The 15,516-nt window shown below is 32.9% G+C and overlaps 2 protein-coding genes across 2 annotated transcripts in view; one reads left to right on the top strand and one right to left on the bottom strand.

Annotated features, from left to right (window-relative positions):
• LOC107752179 (lysosome membrane protein 2-like) overlaps nucleotides 1-10,737 on the bottom strand; it is a 17,435-nt gene extending 6,698 nt beyond the window's left edge. The window contains exons 1-8 of the mRNA XM_016568074.1: nucleotides 10,511-10,737; nucleotides 9,005-9,162; nucleotides 7,054-7,198; nucleotides 6,690-6,875; nucleotides 5,417-5,508; nucleotides 5,168-5,287; nucleotides 3,849-4,027; nucleotides 3,654-3,772 (exon numbers count right to left, since the gene is read on the bottom strand). Coding sequence (XP_016423560.1) covers nucleotides 3,654-3,772; nucleotides 3,849-4,027; nucleotides 5,168-5,287; nucleotides 5,417-5,508; nucleotides 6,690-6,875; nucleotides 7,054-7,198; nucleotides 9,005-9,162; nucleotides 10,511-10,633 — 1,122 coding nt within the window. The 5' untranslated portion in view covers nucleotides 10,634-10,737. The remainder of the gene's footprint in view (nucleotides 1-3,653; nucleotides 3,773-3,848; nucleotides 4,028-5,167; nucleotides 5,288-5,416; nucleotides 5,509-6,689; nucleotides 6,876-7,053; nucleotides 7,199-9,004; nucleotides 9,163-10,510) is intronic.
• Nucleotides 10,738-11,619: 882 nt separating this feature from the next.
• The window catches only part of LOC107752175 (lung adenoma susceptibility protein 2-like), a 4,668-nt gene continuing 771 nt past the window's right edge, over nucleotides 11,620-15,516 (top strand). Inside the window, exons 1-3 of the mRNA XM_016568066.1 lie at nucleotides 11,620-11,776; nucleotides 13,116-13,386; nucleotides 14,207-14,933. Coding sequence (XP_016423552.1) covers nucleotides 13,122-13,386; nucleotides 14,207-14,772 — 831 coding nt within the window. The 5' untranslated portion in view covers nucleotides 11,620-11,776; nucleotides 13,116-13,121 and the 3' untranslated portion in view covers nucleotides 14,773-14,933. The remainder of the gene's footprint in view (nucleotides 11,777-13,115; nucleotides 13,387-14,206; nucleotides 14,934-15,516) is intronic.

The raw sequence follows: 15,516 nt of genomic DNA, 5'->3' as shown, positions 1-15,516 counted from the left end.
CACACTATACTCATTATATACACACTATACTCATTATATGCACACTATACTCATTATATACACACTATTTGCACACTATACTCATTATATACAACACTATATGCACACTATACTCATTTTATGCACATTATATGCACATAATACTCATTATATGCACACTATACTCATTTTATGCACATTATATGCACATAATACTCATTATATGCACACTATACTCATTTTATGCACATTATATACACACTATACTCATTATATGCACACTATACTCATTATATACACACTATATGCACACTATACTCATTATATACACACTATATGCACACTATACTCATTATATACACACTATATGCACACTATACTCATTATATACACACTATATGCACACTATACTCATTATATACACACTATATGCACACTATACTCATTATATACACACTATATGCACACTATACTCATTATATACACACTATATGCACACTATACTCATTATATACACACTATATGCACACTATACTCATTATATACACACTATATGCACACTATACTCATTATATACACACTATATGCACACTATACTCATTATATACACACTATATGCACACTATACTCATTATATACACACTATATGCACACTATACTCATTATATACACACTATTTGCACACTATACTCATTATATACAACACTATATGCACACTATACTCATTATATACACACTATTTGCACACTATACTCATTATATACAACACTATATGCACACTATACTCATTTTATGCACATTATATGCACATAATACTCATTATATGCACACTATACTCATTTTATGCACATTATATGCACATAATACTCATTATATACACACGATACTCAATATATGTACAATATATGAACAATATACTCATTATACACACACTATACTCATTATATACACACTATACTACAAGTTAAATTAGGGGGTTTTCGAATGTTTTGGACTATATGCAGAATTGTTTTTTCTTACTGTTAAAAACAAGTGCTATCAATAGTATAAAACAATCACAAATTATCTCAAAACAAAACATAAATTTAAAATAAAGCAAACTAAAAACGAATAAAATCATAACAGTGTACAATTTAGATAACTTACATTTACTAACTTACATTAGAAAACTGAAAAATGTGAATGATCGAAATATTAACTTAAAATCTCAGGGGGGCTTCAAGAAAATATTTTAGCTTTAAAGGGTCCAGCTGATGGAAAAATTCCCTATTAAATGTTCCCTATCCCTACTAAGACAAACATATTTTTTCTTTAGATTATCATATGCTGATGAATTATTCACAAGACTAGGAGCATGCACGAAGAAAGTAAATAAAGTTTGTTTTTATTTCATGTGAACTTAAGGTAAACAAAACTTTAAAACGGTGTTAGATTGGCTTTTACAAAATAGATATTTCCTGGTTGGATTCTGATGTGAAAAGTATGTTAACACTCAAACATATTAGCTTATCTAAGAATGAATCCGGAGGGGTGTGTGTGTGTGTCCTACAGAACATCTGCAACCCATTTGAAGCTCAAACACAAAAATGATGGGAACCGACATGAGAAAACATTGCATAAAGCACCACACACCTTCCCAGCAACAGAAGAGATTCCTGTCAGATGCACATAACAAAAGCCTGACTCTAACCTCTATCCTTCAGTAGAAATCAAATACATTAACAATATATATCATTCAGTACCATGGTACGTGGTGGTATTACCATCTGATACCGTTACTGTAGCACAGTTTTATAAGGTAGAACGAGCACCTGAATCTGTTCCAACACCATACACAAACACCATAAAACACACACCCACAGTAAACTTTATCCTGCTGATCCGTGTAGATCCCTATCCCGCAGCGAAAGCACTTATCAAACACACATGTGCAGTTATTTAACATGCTCCTGGAAGAAACTAGTGGTCGAATGAATGCAAAAATGTTTGATTTTATCAAATGTCTGCAGTCTTTTGGGTTTGTAGAGACTCTTTGATTATAAACTAAACAAACATCCACCACACAAAATAACCAAAACAGCCACCGGTTGAATTACTAACTACCTGCCGGGAAGTGGGACGCGTCTGGACTAGCTGGGAAATCAGATAACATCATCCTGACATCACCTGCTTTATCAGAGAGTGACTCAGACACAAGCGTAAAATGTGTGTTTGTTCTGTCAGTAAATAATGAAATACAGATGCTGTTATTCATTCATTCACTCGCTCTGGATCTGTAGTATTACAATCAGCCAGAAACCTGAGTTTTATAATGAAACTGCATCAATATTACTGCAGACCTGAAGCTGAGTGTAGTGCACTGACGCCCTCTTATGGCAGTGCAGATAAATACACACTATACATTATTTACACAGTATACTCATATACACACTATACTCATTATATTCACACTATATGCAGACTATACTCATATACACATTACAGGCACACTACTCATTATCTACTCATTATATACACACTATACTCATTATCTGCACACTATACTCATGCATACACTATATACATTATAGACACTCTATACACATTATATGCACACTATACTCATTATCTGCACACTATACTCATATACACACTATACTCATTATACGTACACTATATACATTATATACACACTATACACATTATATGCACACTATACTCATTATCTGCACACTATACTCATATACACACTATACTCATTATACGTACACTATATACATTATATACACACTATACACATTATATGCACACTATACTCATTATTTACACGTTATACTCATATGCACACTATACTCATTATTTACACGTTATATACACGCTATACTCATTATTTACACGTAAATAGTTGTATCTCGGCCAAATATTGTCCTATCCTAACAAACCATACATCAATGGAAAGCTAATTTATTCAGCTGTATAAAAATTGAGCCTTATGACTGACTGGTTTTGTGGACCAGGGTCACATATAGGAAAAAGGGGTGCAACAAAAAAGTTTGGGAAACCTTGGCTTTTGCAACATAGATATTTCTTGACTGGATTCTCATCACCGGTTGTTTTGAATCGTGTAGCTGTGACGATGGATGGAAACTGAAAGTGTGTCAATCACTAATGTACTAATGAACTTCCACTTCCTTGTTAATCTGTGTTATCATCTGAACCTGCAACCGCAACGAGTGACACACGATTTAGATTGTAGATCCAAAATCACCAATGAGATGTGCTTGTATCTCTCACATCTGAACACGACAGAGTTCTGTTGTCTGATGCTTGAAGATTATGTACAATGACACAAATGCATGTTACGCAGGTGTATATTTATCAACTGAGAGGATCATTTACTCTTTTATCACTGCTAATGTTAGATAAACAGGTGATTCTGGGTGCAGAGAGAGTGTCTGCACAATAAAGAGTCACATGATTGCCATTATGTTGCACTTTTCCAAATAGTGAGTTGGAAATTCTCTACTTGGAAACATGCAAGTGCATGAAAAAGCATAACCATCAAATGCATTCTGACTGGCTGTGATTTTACAGCTTCATGCAGCATTTTGCTTTCAGTGAGGAGAATAAAATGTGTTTCTGGTCAACTGGTCAAGACCTTTCCAGCAGGTTTATATGTGATTATACAGACATACCGGGTTGACGTCAATGACCGTCTCATGCTCCTCCTTGTTGGGATTCATCCCGAGCACATCCTGGACGAATTTGTTGTCTGCCTGGTAGAAATGAGGGGAGGACATGATGATGGGCGCACCTGAGAGGAGACACACACGTTAGCGGGACGTCCCGGCGTCTGTACGGTGACAAACAGCATTCAGACTCTCACTGACCTTCTTTGCAGACGCTGGCGTTGAGGAGGCCGGAGCCGAGACAGTTCCCAGCCGGCACGCAGAAGCCTGCGTTATCTGGGTTAATCGTAAGATTAGCGAAAACCTCGCTGGGTGGGACAAAACGGAAACCGGGAACCCCTCGTACGCTCACGTCAGACTCGTACTGGGCATATGTAGACCTGTCAACACAAACATGCATAAAACACACACTGATATTACACACTGATTTAATTAGGACTGATTGTCTTCTGATACATTTGAGTAAAACAAGCAATGAATCCGATTCTGAAAAGCAGATTTGTGTACTTCTCAGATTTAACCATTAATCAAATGGTTCTGGCTGAAGAATGGTTTCTTTTACTGTGATGTAACATGTTTTTAAGTTTGACAATCACTTCAGTGAACTGCTGAATAGTTTTGCTTGTTTGGAGGCCTGATTTAGACCCTAAATAAACATCCACGGAGAGCAGCATGACGAATCACACATACAGTATGTGATCTGAAGCAAAAAACACTCTTTTAGGAAAAGCGCTTGGTCACACATAAGCGTTTTCTGATACTGATAACGCACCCAATTCAGACCCAATATGATCAGTACTGAATCAATAAGAGCAATTCTAAACTAAACCTTTAATCAGTGACTCAGGAACTATTATTATCACTTTTAGAAAACACAAAATAAAAATGACCATAATAAAATACGTCTATTCTTATTCATGCAAATTGAATGTGAATATGATCAAATATTTTTTTTTAAAGATAATAAAGTTAATATTACCATGTATTAATAATGTAAGATTATACATACATCATATAGTAACATTCATCAAATTATCATAACATACAGTATTGTTCAAAAGGTTCAGCAAGATTTAAAAAAAATAATTTTTTGCTCATCAAGGCTGCATTTATTTGATCAAAAATACAGTAAAAACAGTTAAATATTTTTACAATATAAAATAACTGTTTTCTATGTGAATATCTGGTGAAATGTAATGTATTTCTGTGATGCGCAGCTGTATTTTCAGCATCATTACTCCAGTCTTCAGTGTCACATGATCTTCAGAAATCATTCTAATATGCTGATTTGCTGCTCAAGAAACATTTCTGATTATTATCAATGTTGAACACAGTCGTGCTGCACAATATTTTTGTGGAAACTGTGATACATTTTATTTTTCAGGATTGAAAAGAAAGTTCAAAAGAACATTATAAACGTCTTTATTGCCACTTTTGATCAATTTAATGCATCCTTGCCTTTTTTTAAGTGAAATTCAGATCCATTAGCAGCACAGAACAGTGCATTTAAATGATCTCACCTGCACAGATCAGAAGAGAATATATAGAGTTTCTCTGTTTTTGTGATGATCGGATGGAAAGACGCTCCATCGGTGCCGTTGATCATGTTACACTCTTCTGTACTCCACCAGTTCAATGCACTGACAAAGAGAACAAATAATCCATAATTCAAACTTCTCTGAGCACATGCTGATTGTGCAGCTCCTTCTAAATCCATTCATTAATCTTCTAGAGATAAAACGAGACGGTGAGTTTTCTGCTGATTTTACCTCTGTCCGTTCCACTCGTCTATACGAGCAAAGTCCTGATAATTCTGCTTCCCCGTGAAGAAAATATAATCACCGTCATCAGTGCCATTTTTCTGAAACACAGTCATTGACATGAGAATGAAACACATGTACAAAAAGACAATTAACAGACGTGCGTTGAACTGATCATATGAACCATCGACTAGCATTGAAACTTCAACAGCTGATGCAGATCATTTATTTATGTTTTTGAAAAGTCTCTCTTCTGCTCACCAAGGCTGCATTTATTTGATCAAATCCAGTAATACTGTGAAATATTATTGCAATTTAAAATAGCTGTTTTCTAAGTGAATATCTGTTAAACTGTAATTTATTCCTGTGATTTTCAGCATCATTACTCCAGTCTTCAGTGTCACATGATCTTCAGAAATCATTCTAATATGCTGATTTGCTGCTCAAGAAACATTTCTGATTATTATCAATGTTGAACACAGTCGTGCTGCACAATATTTTTGTGGAAACTGTGATACATTTTATTTTTCAGGATTCACAGATGAATAGAAAGTTCAAAAGAACAGCATTTATTTGAAATATAAATCTTTTGTAACATTAGATATGCATTTACAGTCACTACTGATCATTTTAATCATTTAATAATCATTGATCATTTGTTTTCTGAAGCTGAACCTAATAATCAGCCAAAGTGACTGATGCCACAAACCTCAAATGTGACCCTGGAGCACAAAAGCAGTGTTAAGTCGCTGGGGTATATTTGTAGCAATAGCCAACAATACATTATATGGGTCAAAATTATCAATTTTTCTTTTATGACAAAAATCATTAGGATATTAAGTAAAGATCATGTTCCATGAAGATATTTTGTAAATTTCCTACCGTAAATATATCAAAACTTAATGTTTGATTAGTAATATGCATTGCTAAGAACTTCATTTGGACAATTTTAAAGGCGATTTTCTCAATATTTTGATTTTTTTTGCACCCTCAGATTCCAGATTTTCAAATAGTTGTATCTCAAATATTGTCCGATCCTAACAAACCATACATCAATGGGAAGCTCATTTATTCAGCTTTCAGATAATGTATAAATCTCAATTTCGAAAAATTGACACTTAAGACTGGTTTTGTGCTCCAATGATGATTCACAAACAAGACGCATGATTTGAATCATTCATGTCTGAAGCACAAGCACTGCAAAATGACTCAGCTTTAGTATTTAGTGTCAGGGGTTTGATCACATTAAGCACTAGTGATGATTGACACCAGTGCTGCTAACCTTGTAGAAAAGTCCAAAGTGGTCATCCGACACAAACTGTTTGAGTTCTTTGAGCAGCGGATCTTCATAACCCCACAGCAGGTCACCGACTCTGAACGTCCTGAACAAGCCGATGCCCTTTGCTTTCATCACGTCAGAGATAATGCGACTGACCAAGAGGGTATCTTTGAATTTCTCCATCGCGGTCTGAAGTCAAAAATAAACACATAAACTTTGAATAATCTCTTCTCAGACTTCATTTCTTTATGCAACACATCATTTCTTATTTCGATTTTAGGGTGAAATGTGACATGCTTTCATGAGATTCACCCATTTAACATCTCATTTGCCAGTGGTTTTAGTAGGTCAGAGATCGCGATCTCACCACAACAGGGATGTCGACCGTTCGGACGATGTCATCCTCAGATCCCCGTGACATGTTGGGCTCAAACACGTACGTCTTTGGATTGACAGCCGCCACTCTGGTTCCGTTGTCCATAAATTTCACTTCCTCCTTCGGCCGATACTCCCTGAATGAGGAAACACCAATGTGGTTCTTATTGACTTATGGAAATAACATTGACAAAACAACAGATCATGTGATTCAGGATAAATAAATACTAAGATCTGAAGCACTAAGGCGTTACGTGGTTTTAAAGAGCACAGAGCATCTGATGTGTCGTCAAACTTGTGCAAGAGAAAACTGCAGCAAAAAGTGGTTTGATGTAGCAGTTTTGAAGCAGTTTAAAGTTTGAAACAGTTTTAAAAGCAATTTTAAGGTTGAAGAAGTTTTAAAAGCAGTTTTAAGTTTGAAACGTTTTTGAAAGCAGTTTTAAGTTTGAAGCAGTTTTAAAAGCAATTTTAAGGTTGAAGAAGTTTTAAAAGCAGTTTTAAGTTTGAAACCATTTGGAAAGCAGTTTTAAGTTTGAAGCAGTTTTTAAAAGCAGTTTGAAGCAGTTTTTGAAAGCAGTTTTAAGTTGAAAACAGTTTTAAAAGTGATTTAAATTTAGAAGTAGTTTTAAAAGCAATTTTGAAGCAGTTTTTAAAAGCAGTTTTAAGTTTAAAGCAGTTTGAAGCAGTTTTTGAAAGCAATTTTAAGTTTGAAGCAGTTTTAAAAGTGGTTTAAAGTTTGAAGCAGTTTTAAAAGCAATTTTAAGGTTGAAGAAGTTTTAAAAGCAGTTTTAAGTTTGAAACCATTTCGAAAGCAGTTTTAAGTTTGAAGCAGTTTTTAAAAGCCGTTTTAAGTTTAAAGCAGTTTGAAGCAGTTTTTGAAAGCAATTTTAAGTTTGAAGCAGTTTTAAAAAAAGTTTTAAGTTTTAAAAGCTTAAAGTTTAATGTAGTTTTAAGTCTGAAGCAGTTTTTGAAAGCAGTTTTAAGTTTAAAGCAGTTGTAAAAGCAGTTTTAAGTTTTAAAAGCTTGAAGTTTGAAACAGTTTTAAGTTTGAAGCAGTTTTTAAAAGCCGTTTTAAGTTTAAAGCAGTTTGAAGCAGTTTTTGAAAGCAATTTTAAGTTTGAAGCAGTTTTAAAAGTGGTTTAAAGTTTGAAGCAGTTTTAAAAGCAATTTTAAGGTTGAAGAAGTTTTAAAAGCAGTTTTAAGTTTGAAACCATTTCGAAAGCAGTTTTAAGTTTGAAGCAGTTTTTAAAAGCAGTTTTAAGCTTAAAGCGGTTTGAAGCAGTTTTTGAAAGCAGTTTTAAGTTTGAAACAGTTTTAAAAGTGGATTAAAGTTTGAAGCAGTTTTAAAAGCAATTTTAAGGTTGAAGAAGTTTTAAAAGCAGTTTTAAGTTTGAAACCATTTCGAAAGCAGTTTTAAGTTTGAAGCAGTTTTTAAAAGCAGTTTTAAGTTTAAAGCAGTTTTAAAAAAAAGTTTTACGTTTTAAAAGCTTAAAGTTTAATGTAGTTTTAAGTCTGAAGCAGTTTTTGAAAGCAGTTTTAAGTTTAAAGCAGTTGTAAAAGCAGTTTTAAGTTTTAAAAGCTTGAAGTTTGAAACAGTTTTAAGTTTGAAGCAGTTTTTAAAAGCAGTTTTAAGTTTGAAAGCATTTTTAAAAGCGTTTTGAAAGCCGTTTTAATTTTTAAAACTTGAAGTTTAAAGCCGTTTTAAGTTCTAAGCAGTTTTAAGTCTCTTAGACAGATTGCTGTGGTTTCAAGGGTTTCCTTTGTGGCTTCAGAAAAACAAATACAGAAGCCCTAAAGTGTTCCATGGTTTTCAGGAACACAAGAGCATCTGATGCGTCATCAAGAGAAAGCTTCAGCAAAAACACAGTCATGTGAATTGCTTTCCCGTCCGTCACACATCGAGAGGAAAACATTACGAGCATGTTTTTAGCGGCATCACTGACCTGTACGTGTACGGGCCGATCTGCTGGACGAAGGGTTTGTCTCCTTCCAGAACCTCTGCAGGATTGGTCAGATTAAAGAAGTAAAACTGCATGTAAACCGGCGGCGGTGGGTTTCGCCACACCGAAAATGCCTCCGTTCCATTTTCCAGAACTACTTGCTGTAAGGGAAAGTGAATTGTGGATAGAAATGACCAAAGTTATATTTACAAACTCATGGTTTCTACAACAATTTAGGAAGAGAAACACATAAAAAAACACATAAACTTCATAATTTCATATATTTATATTTCATATCAAGTGTACATTTATAAAAAATCTGTGCAAATGACAATAACAATAATAAAAATAATAACAATAACAATTTTAAAAAAAAAGTGTTTTCTGGACATGGTATCATTAAATAATTTCTCTCCTTGAAGAAGCATATGGCATATGAATATGATATTAATTCATATCATATTAGTATACATAAAGCGGTTTAATTGTGTCAATATTCTTTTAAACAATCTTTAATCTAAACTCAGTCAACTGTATAAAATGAAATTTCATAATATTAAGGCTGGTTATAATAAAAATACCATATTTTGAACATATACCATAGCATTTCCACAAACAGAATGTAAATATCATGGTGAATGAATATAGAGTATATTACCATTTCATAATATTAGAATTGTGATATCATTATGCTAATATTATGTGAATTGAAAATACTACTATTACTAATAATGCTTGATTTATGTAATATTATTATATAATATGATAATACAGTAAAACATATGTTATAATACATACTATAATACTACATATATGTTTGATTATAATAAAGCATAATAACATTTAATCTGTAATCTAAACTGTATAAAAAGAAATTTCAAAATGAGGCTAGAAAATATTTAAAAATTATTTTGAACATGTACCATGGCATTCCCATAAATAGAGCGTAAATAAAATGCTCTAAAAAATACAAATGGTAAATGATTATGGTGTACATTAATGTTTCATAATATTACAATCATGGTATCATGATGGTAATATTATATGAGTTGAAAATAATAATAATAATAATGTTTCATTTATATAATATTATATATGTTATTCTAATATAATAAATTATATTACATTATAATACATACTACAATTTTACATATATATTTGTTACTGATATAAAACATTATATAGTATAATCTTTAAACTGTATAAAATGAAATTTCATAATAATGCTAGAAAAAATATTTTGAACATGTACCATGGCAATTCCATAATGTAAATACCATGGCAAATGAAAATGGTGTATATTAAGGGTTCATAATATTATGTGAGGAGAATAATAATAATAATAGATATAATAATATTATACAATATACTAAGACATTATAATATAATAAAATTGTATATATTATATCTCTCTGCTGCATATAGACAAACTACACATAGACAGTCACAGCATATGATGAACACAACATAAATATGATATGAAAAACACATTTGAAGACACTCGCTGACCTCCTTTATTCTGTTGTTTATGAGCTTCTGGAAGACCTGCGCCAAAGCCATCGCGATCCCGGCGATTAACAGCAGAACGCAGAGGATTCCTGCGCCGTAAACACAGCACGAGCGGAGCAGCATGATCCGGTTCGGTTCGGACAGAGAAGGACAAAGACACAGCAGCTGAACTGGACTGAGAGTGTTTACATGAGTCAGGAACTCCGCAGCACACAGTGTGAGAAATAAAACACTGATATATTCCTGCAGGGGGCGCTCGACGGCTCGCTCAGACAATCCTCCATAGAAACCCATTCAAAACACACGATCGGTTTCGTCTTATTAGAACGCATGTATACTCTGGAAAGTATAATCATTTAAAAATACGAATGCAAAAGATTATTACATGCCATGCAAAAGAAAATACGCTATTTCATTCTGTACAAAAAAGACGTATATTAACGCTGTAACCAGAGGCGGGTAACCAGACAGCGCTGAGAAAAGTAACGGGCATCACGTGACAGCGCGGTAAACGGAATCAATAAATTACACTCGAATAATACATTTTTATGACTTTTAAATTGCAAATACATAGTAAAGAATTAAAACAGCTATTATTATAAATTATTACTGTTCCAGTGAACCTGGTCGATTTGCGGCACGCCCTTATTGAGAGTCGTTTCGCGATGTTTACCATCTTATCTTATTTTATTTCTAGCGAGAAATGAAAGAGCCGTCGCCCACTCATGAGTCATGAACTTTTATAACATTATTCCTTCATTTTTGACCTGTGGATGTTCACGAGACTCCTCACTCATTAGTTTCGTTTCGACAGAAGCCTCACTCATTAGTCTCCACATTCACCTGAATTATTGTAACGTAGATCAATTTTAACCACCGCTTTCCTGTCAAATATACATGTTTAACGTGATTTTGAAAGTCTGTAGGAGATAAATCAATCATTTCGGGTTGTTTACAAAATCCAGACCATTTCGCTGATATAGTTTGAGTGGAGCAGCTAATGAGCGTAGAACCTTTTGAGGTCATGTGATCCGGTGCGCATGCGCAGTTCGCATGAGCTCGTCTGAGTGGAGCAGCTAGCGAGCATAGAACATGTAGAGAAGGTCGCGTGACTCGGTGCGCATGCGCAGAGCCGCTGGCGGTTGTCTGAGTGACTTCAGTTTTGTGTTGGATGTTTTGCAGACGTGTGTTTGTACGGATTCTTCTAATCACCTTTACTTTAATTTAACTTAACTTTCAGTTCGTGATCTGCGCTGGATTCATCAGGTGAGTTTCTGTTCTGTAAATTCACCTGTAACGTTAGTAAAGTGAGTTAAAACCGATTCAAAACATTCGCCGTCGAGTTCATAGTTATAGAAATGTCCTGCAACTTTTACACATACTTTCATTGGTTGAAAATTATTATTTTTTTTATTTAATTATTTTTGTATTATTGCTATTTTCATAGCTAGAAATGTGATGCAACTTTTATACATTATATATTTTATACATTGGACAAACATATGAACCTAAAGGTGTTAAAGAATTGAAAAACCTTTTAATAATCTTACTAAACTATTAAATATTGGTTATAATTAGTTAATGCAATTTTTTAGATGCTACAGACCCCAAAATATTATCATCCCATTCTAAAATTTAAAAGACAGCTATGTATTTTTATGTATAACTACCTAATTATACTGCGGAAATTAATATTATAGATATATGTAAAATATTATTTGGAAAATATTTAGTTTTTACTACTTTACATTCTATTAATTATAATACTGTACTGGTAGGTGTTTTATTTAGTTATTTTTTTATTTATTTTAATCAATTTTTTAATTTGTTTTAATACATTTATTTATTTATATTAAGCTTATTTTTTATTTATTTATTCTTACTATTTTTATTTCATTGTTTTTATTACTAGAAATTTCATGCAACTTTTAAACATTCATTTGTTGACTTTTTTTATTATTACAAATGTCATGCAACTATTATACATGCTTTCATTTGTTGATTTTTTTTAAATTATTACTTTTTTTTTTAATATTTTTGTTATTATTACAAATGTCATGCAACTATTATACATGCTTTCATTTGTTGATTTTTTTTAAATTATTACTTTTTTTTTTAATATTTTTGTTATTATTACAAATGTCATGCAACTATTATACATGCTTTCATTTGTTGATTTTTTTTAAATTATTACTTTTTTTTTTAATATTTTTGTTATTATTACAAATGTCATGCAACTATTATACATGCTTTCATTTGTTGATTTTTTTTTTATTATTACTCTTTTTTTTAAATATTTTTTTTATTATTACAAATGTCATGCAACTATTATACATGCTTTCATTTGTTGATTTTTTTTAAATTATTACTTTTTTTTTTAATATTTTTGTTATTATTACAAATGTCATGCAACTATTATACATGCTTTCATTTGTTGATTTTTTTAAAATTATTACTCTTTTTTTTTTAATATTTTTTTTATTATTACAAATGTCATGCAACTATTATGCATGCTTTCATTGGTCAAAAGGCGCGAGAACCCCGGATTATAAAATGCATAATGTGTGTTAATGACATATTAATGTAAGTGTATGTGTTTTTGCAGAGCGCTATGAGTCGAGCGTCTGAAGACGGTCTGATGTCTCCTGAGTCGAGCGTCACATCACTGCTGGCCACATCAGGACTCCTGCAGAGCTCCTTACACCCGGAGCCCGTCCCCAGCATCAAATACAGGGACAAACACTACGCTTCTGCCTCAGAGGCGCTGGATGCGTACATCACTGACTTCCAGAGGAGTCTGCGGGGCTCTGACACAACGACGGGGAAACTTCAGCTGCCCAGAGAGAGTAACAAACCTCATCCCAGAAACAGAGACGGTAAATCAGAAGGATTTCGTTACATTAATGCAAATTAATTCATGTTTTAAGGAATATTCTAGGACTAGGTTATGTACAGCATAAACTCGATCACCACAGACAGCTGTGAGAAACTCTATTTAATCTGGAATATTAGTTAAAATAATAGATACTATTATAGTTTTAATTCATATTTTGAAATCATTTTTGTTTTTAGAATTTTTTTTTTCCATTTTAATTTTAGTTAAACTTTTAGTAATTTTGTTTTCAGTTTTATTCTTTTTGTAAATATGTCTATATAGTACAATATAGATTCTACTTCTGTCAATTTAAGTTTTGATAGTACAAACAAAATAATTACTAAAAAAAAAAAAAGAAGTAAAAAGCTAAATGAAAATAATAAATATTGCCTTGGCAACTAGCTGAAATAAAATAAGAAATATAAAATAAAATTAACTTTTATTTCAGGTAAAGGACAAATATTTTTTATGGTTTTAGTTAACTATAAAAACCCTGTTTAACAGTGTTTAGCATAATTAATATTTAATTTATTATTTATTAACACTGTATTATTATTATTTATTAATATTTTCCTCTTTATTTTAATTTAAAGTATTAGTAATTTTGTTGTGTTGTTGTTGTTTTAGTTTTTTTATGTCTTTTAAGAAATATTACTATTGTAATAACACTATTTCTTTATTAATAAATGATGATAATTTTTTTAGATGTTTTATTTTATTTCAATCAACAGAACTGTATTTGTATAGTTTTAACAGCAGCACTAAATTGACATGATCTCATGCATAACGTCCCGTGTTTTTATGTGCTTTGACAAGTGCAGTACTGAAGACGAGTTTGACGGATGAAGAGCTGATCTTCTTAAACATTCCCGTCCGGAACAGAGACTCGGATCGGCTCAGTATGGCCACTGACGACCTGCTGGCTCTCCCAAATGACGGCTCTCTCCCCGTGACCCGCACCTCGGCCCTCCTCTCCCGCTCTGGGAGCTTTCCGTTGGGATTGAGCTTCAACTGTAGCTCCGGGTCGCACTTACGGCCCGTTCTGGCTCATAAACACTGTATGCGGCGTCCCGTTCCACCGGTGAGCAGGACATCCCTCTCTGTGGACGATATAATGATGGGCGGTTTGCAGTCACACGGTCAAGCTCCTCCCCCCAACATCCTGCCAGCCAATCGGACGCATCCACCCGACACGCCCAGATCCAATCATCTCCCGCGCTGGATGACCAGCCAGAAACCCGAGATGTATTTTTCCGGGATGACCAGCGTTCCTGAGCTAAAGTACCCGGCGTGGCTGAGACAGTGTGAAGAATCCTCAGACGATCATCTGCTTCCTCCCAGAGTTCCTTCATGGGTCGGAGAACTGGAGGAGTCCAGTGGAGAGTAAAAAGGTCACTAAAGGTCAGCGAGATGTCAAAGGTCATGCAGGAGAGCCGTACGGATCCCAGTCCATCGCTCAGTGCAGCCCGAGAGAGCTGCGTTTACAGTCTGAACAGAAACTCAAGGCAGCGAAGAGAGGACAGATTCATGAAGGACAACTTTTCAAAGGTTTGCACAACTTTTCAAAGCAATATTTCCTCCAAAAATAGAATTGAAATGTATTATTATGTACTCACCTTCATACAGTGTTATTTTAGTATCATTAATATACTATTTATAGTACATATTAATATTTGAATATTTAATTAATAATTTATTTAATGAATATATTTATTTTTCTAATGAATAAATAATTAATTTAATGTTTTAGTTTCTATTATTTTAGTCATTTTAGTACTTCAACTTAAACTAAATGAAAATTAGAAACGTTGCCTCGGCAACAAACTGAAAAATATATATATATTATTTCAGTAATTTATTAACATTTAATATTATAATTAAAATATTTAATTAATATTTTGAATTAGTTTTTATTTTTATATTTTCCATTTTTCCATTAATTTTAGTTCAGGTTTTAGCTGTGCTTTATGGGTTTTAATAGTTTTTCCATTTTTTTAAATTCATTTTTATTTAAGTTTTAGTCATTTTTGTATTTCAACTTTAAGTAAATGAAAATATTATTTCAGTAATTTATTAATATGTTTATATATTATATTATAATTAAGATATTTAATAGTTGTATTTATTTAGA

This window comes from Sinocyclocheilus rhinocerous, unplaced genomic scaffold (genome assembly GCF_001515625.1).
Source record: "Sinocyclocheilus rhinocerous isolate Xijiao unplaced genomic scaffold, SAMN03320098_v1.1 scaffold2516, whole genome shotgun sequence".
Classification (NCBI taxonomy): Eukaryota; Metazoa; Chordata; class Actinopteri; order Cypriniformes; family Cyprinidae; genus Sinocyclocheilus; species Sinocyclocheilus rhinocerous.
Note: the sequence above shows the minus strand (reverse complement) of the source record. Positions and strands in the feature narration are given on the sequence as shown.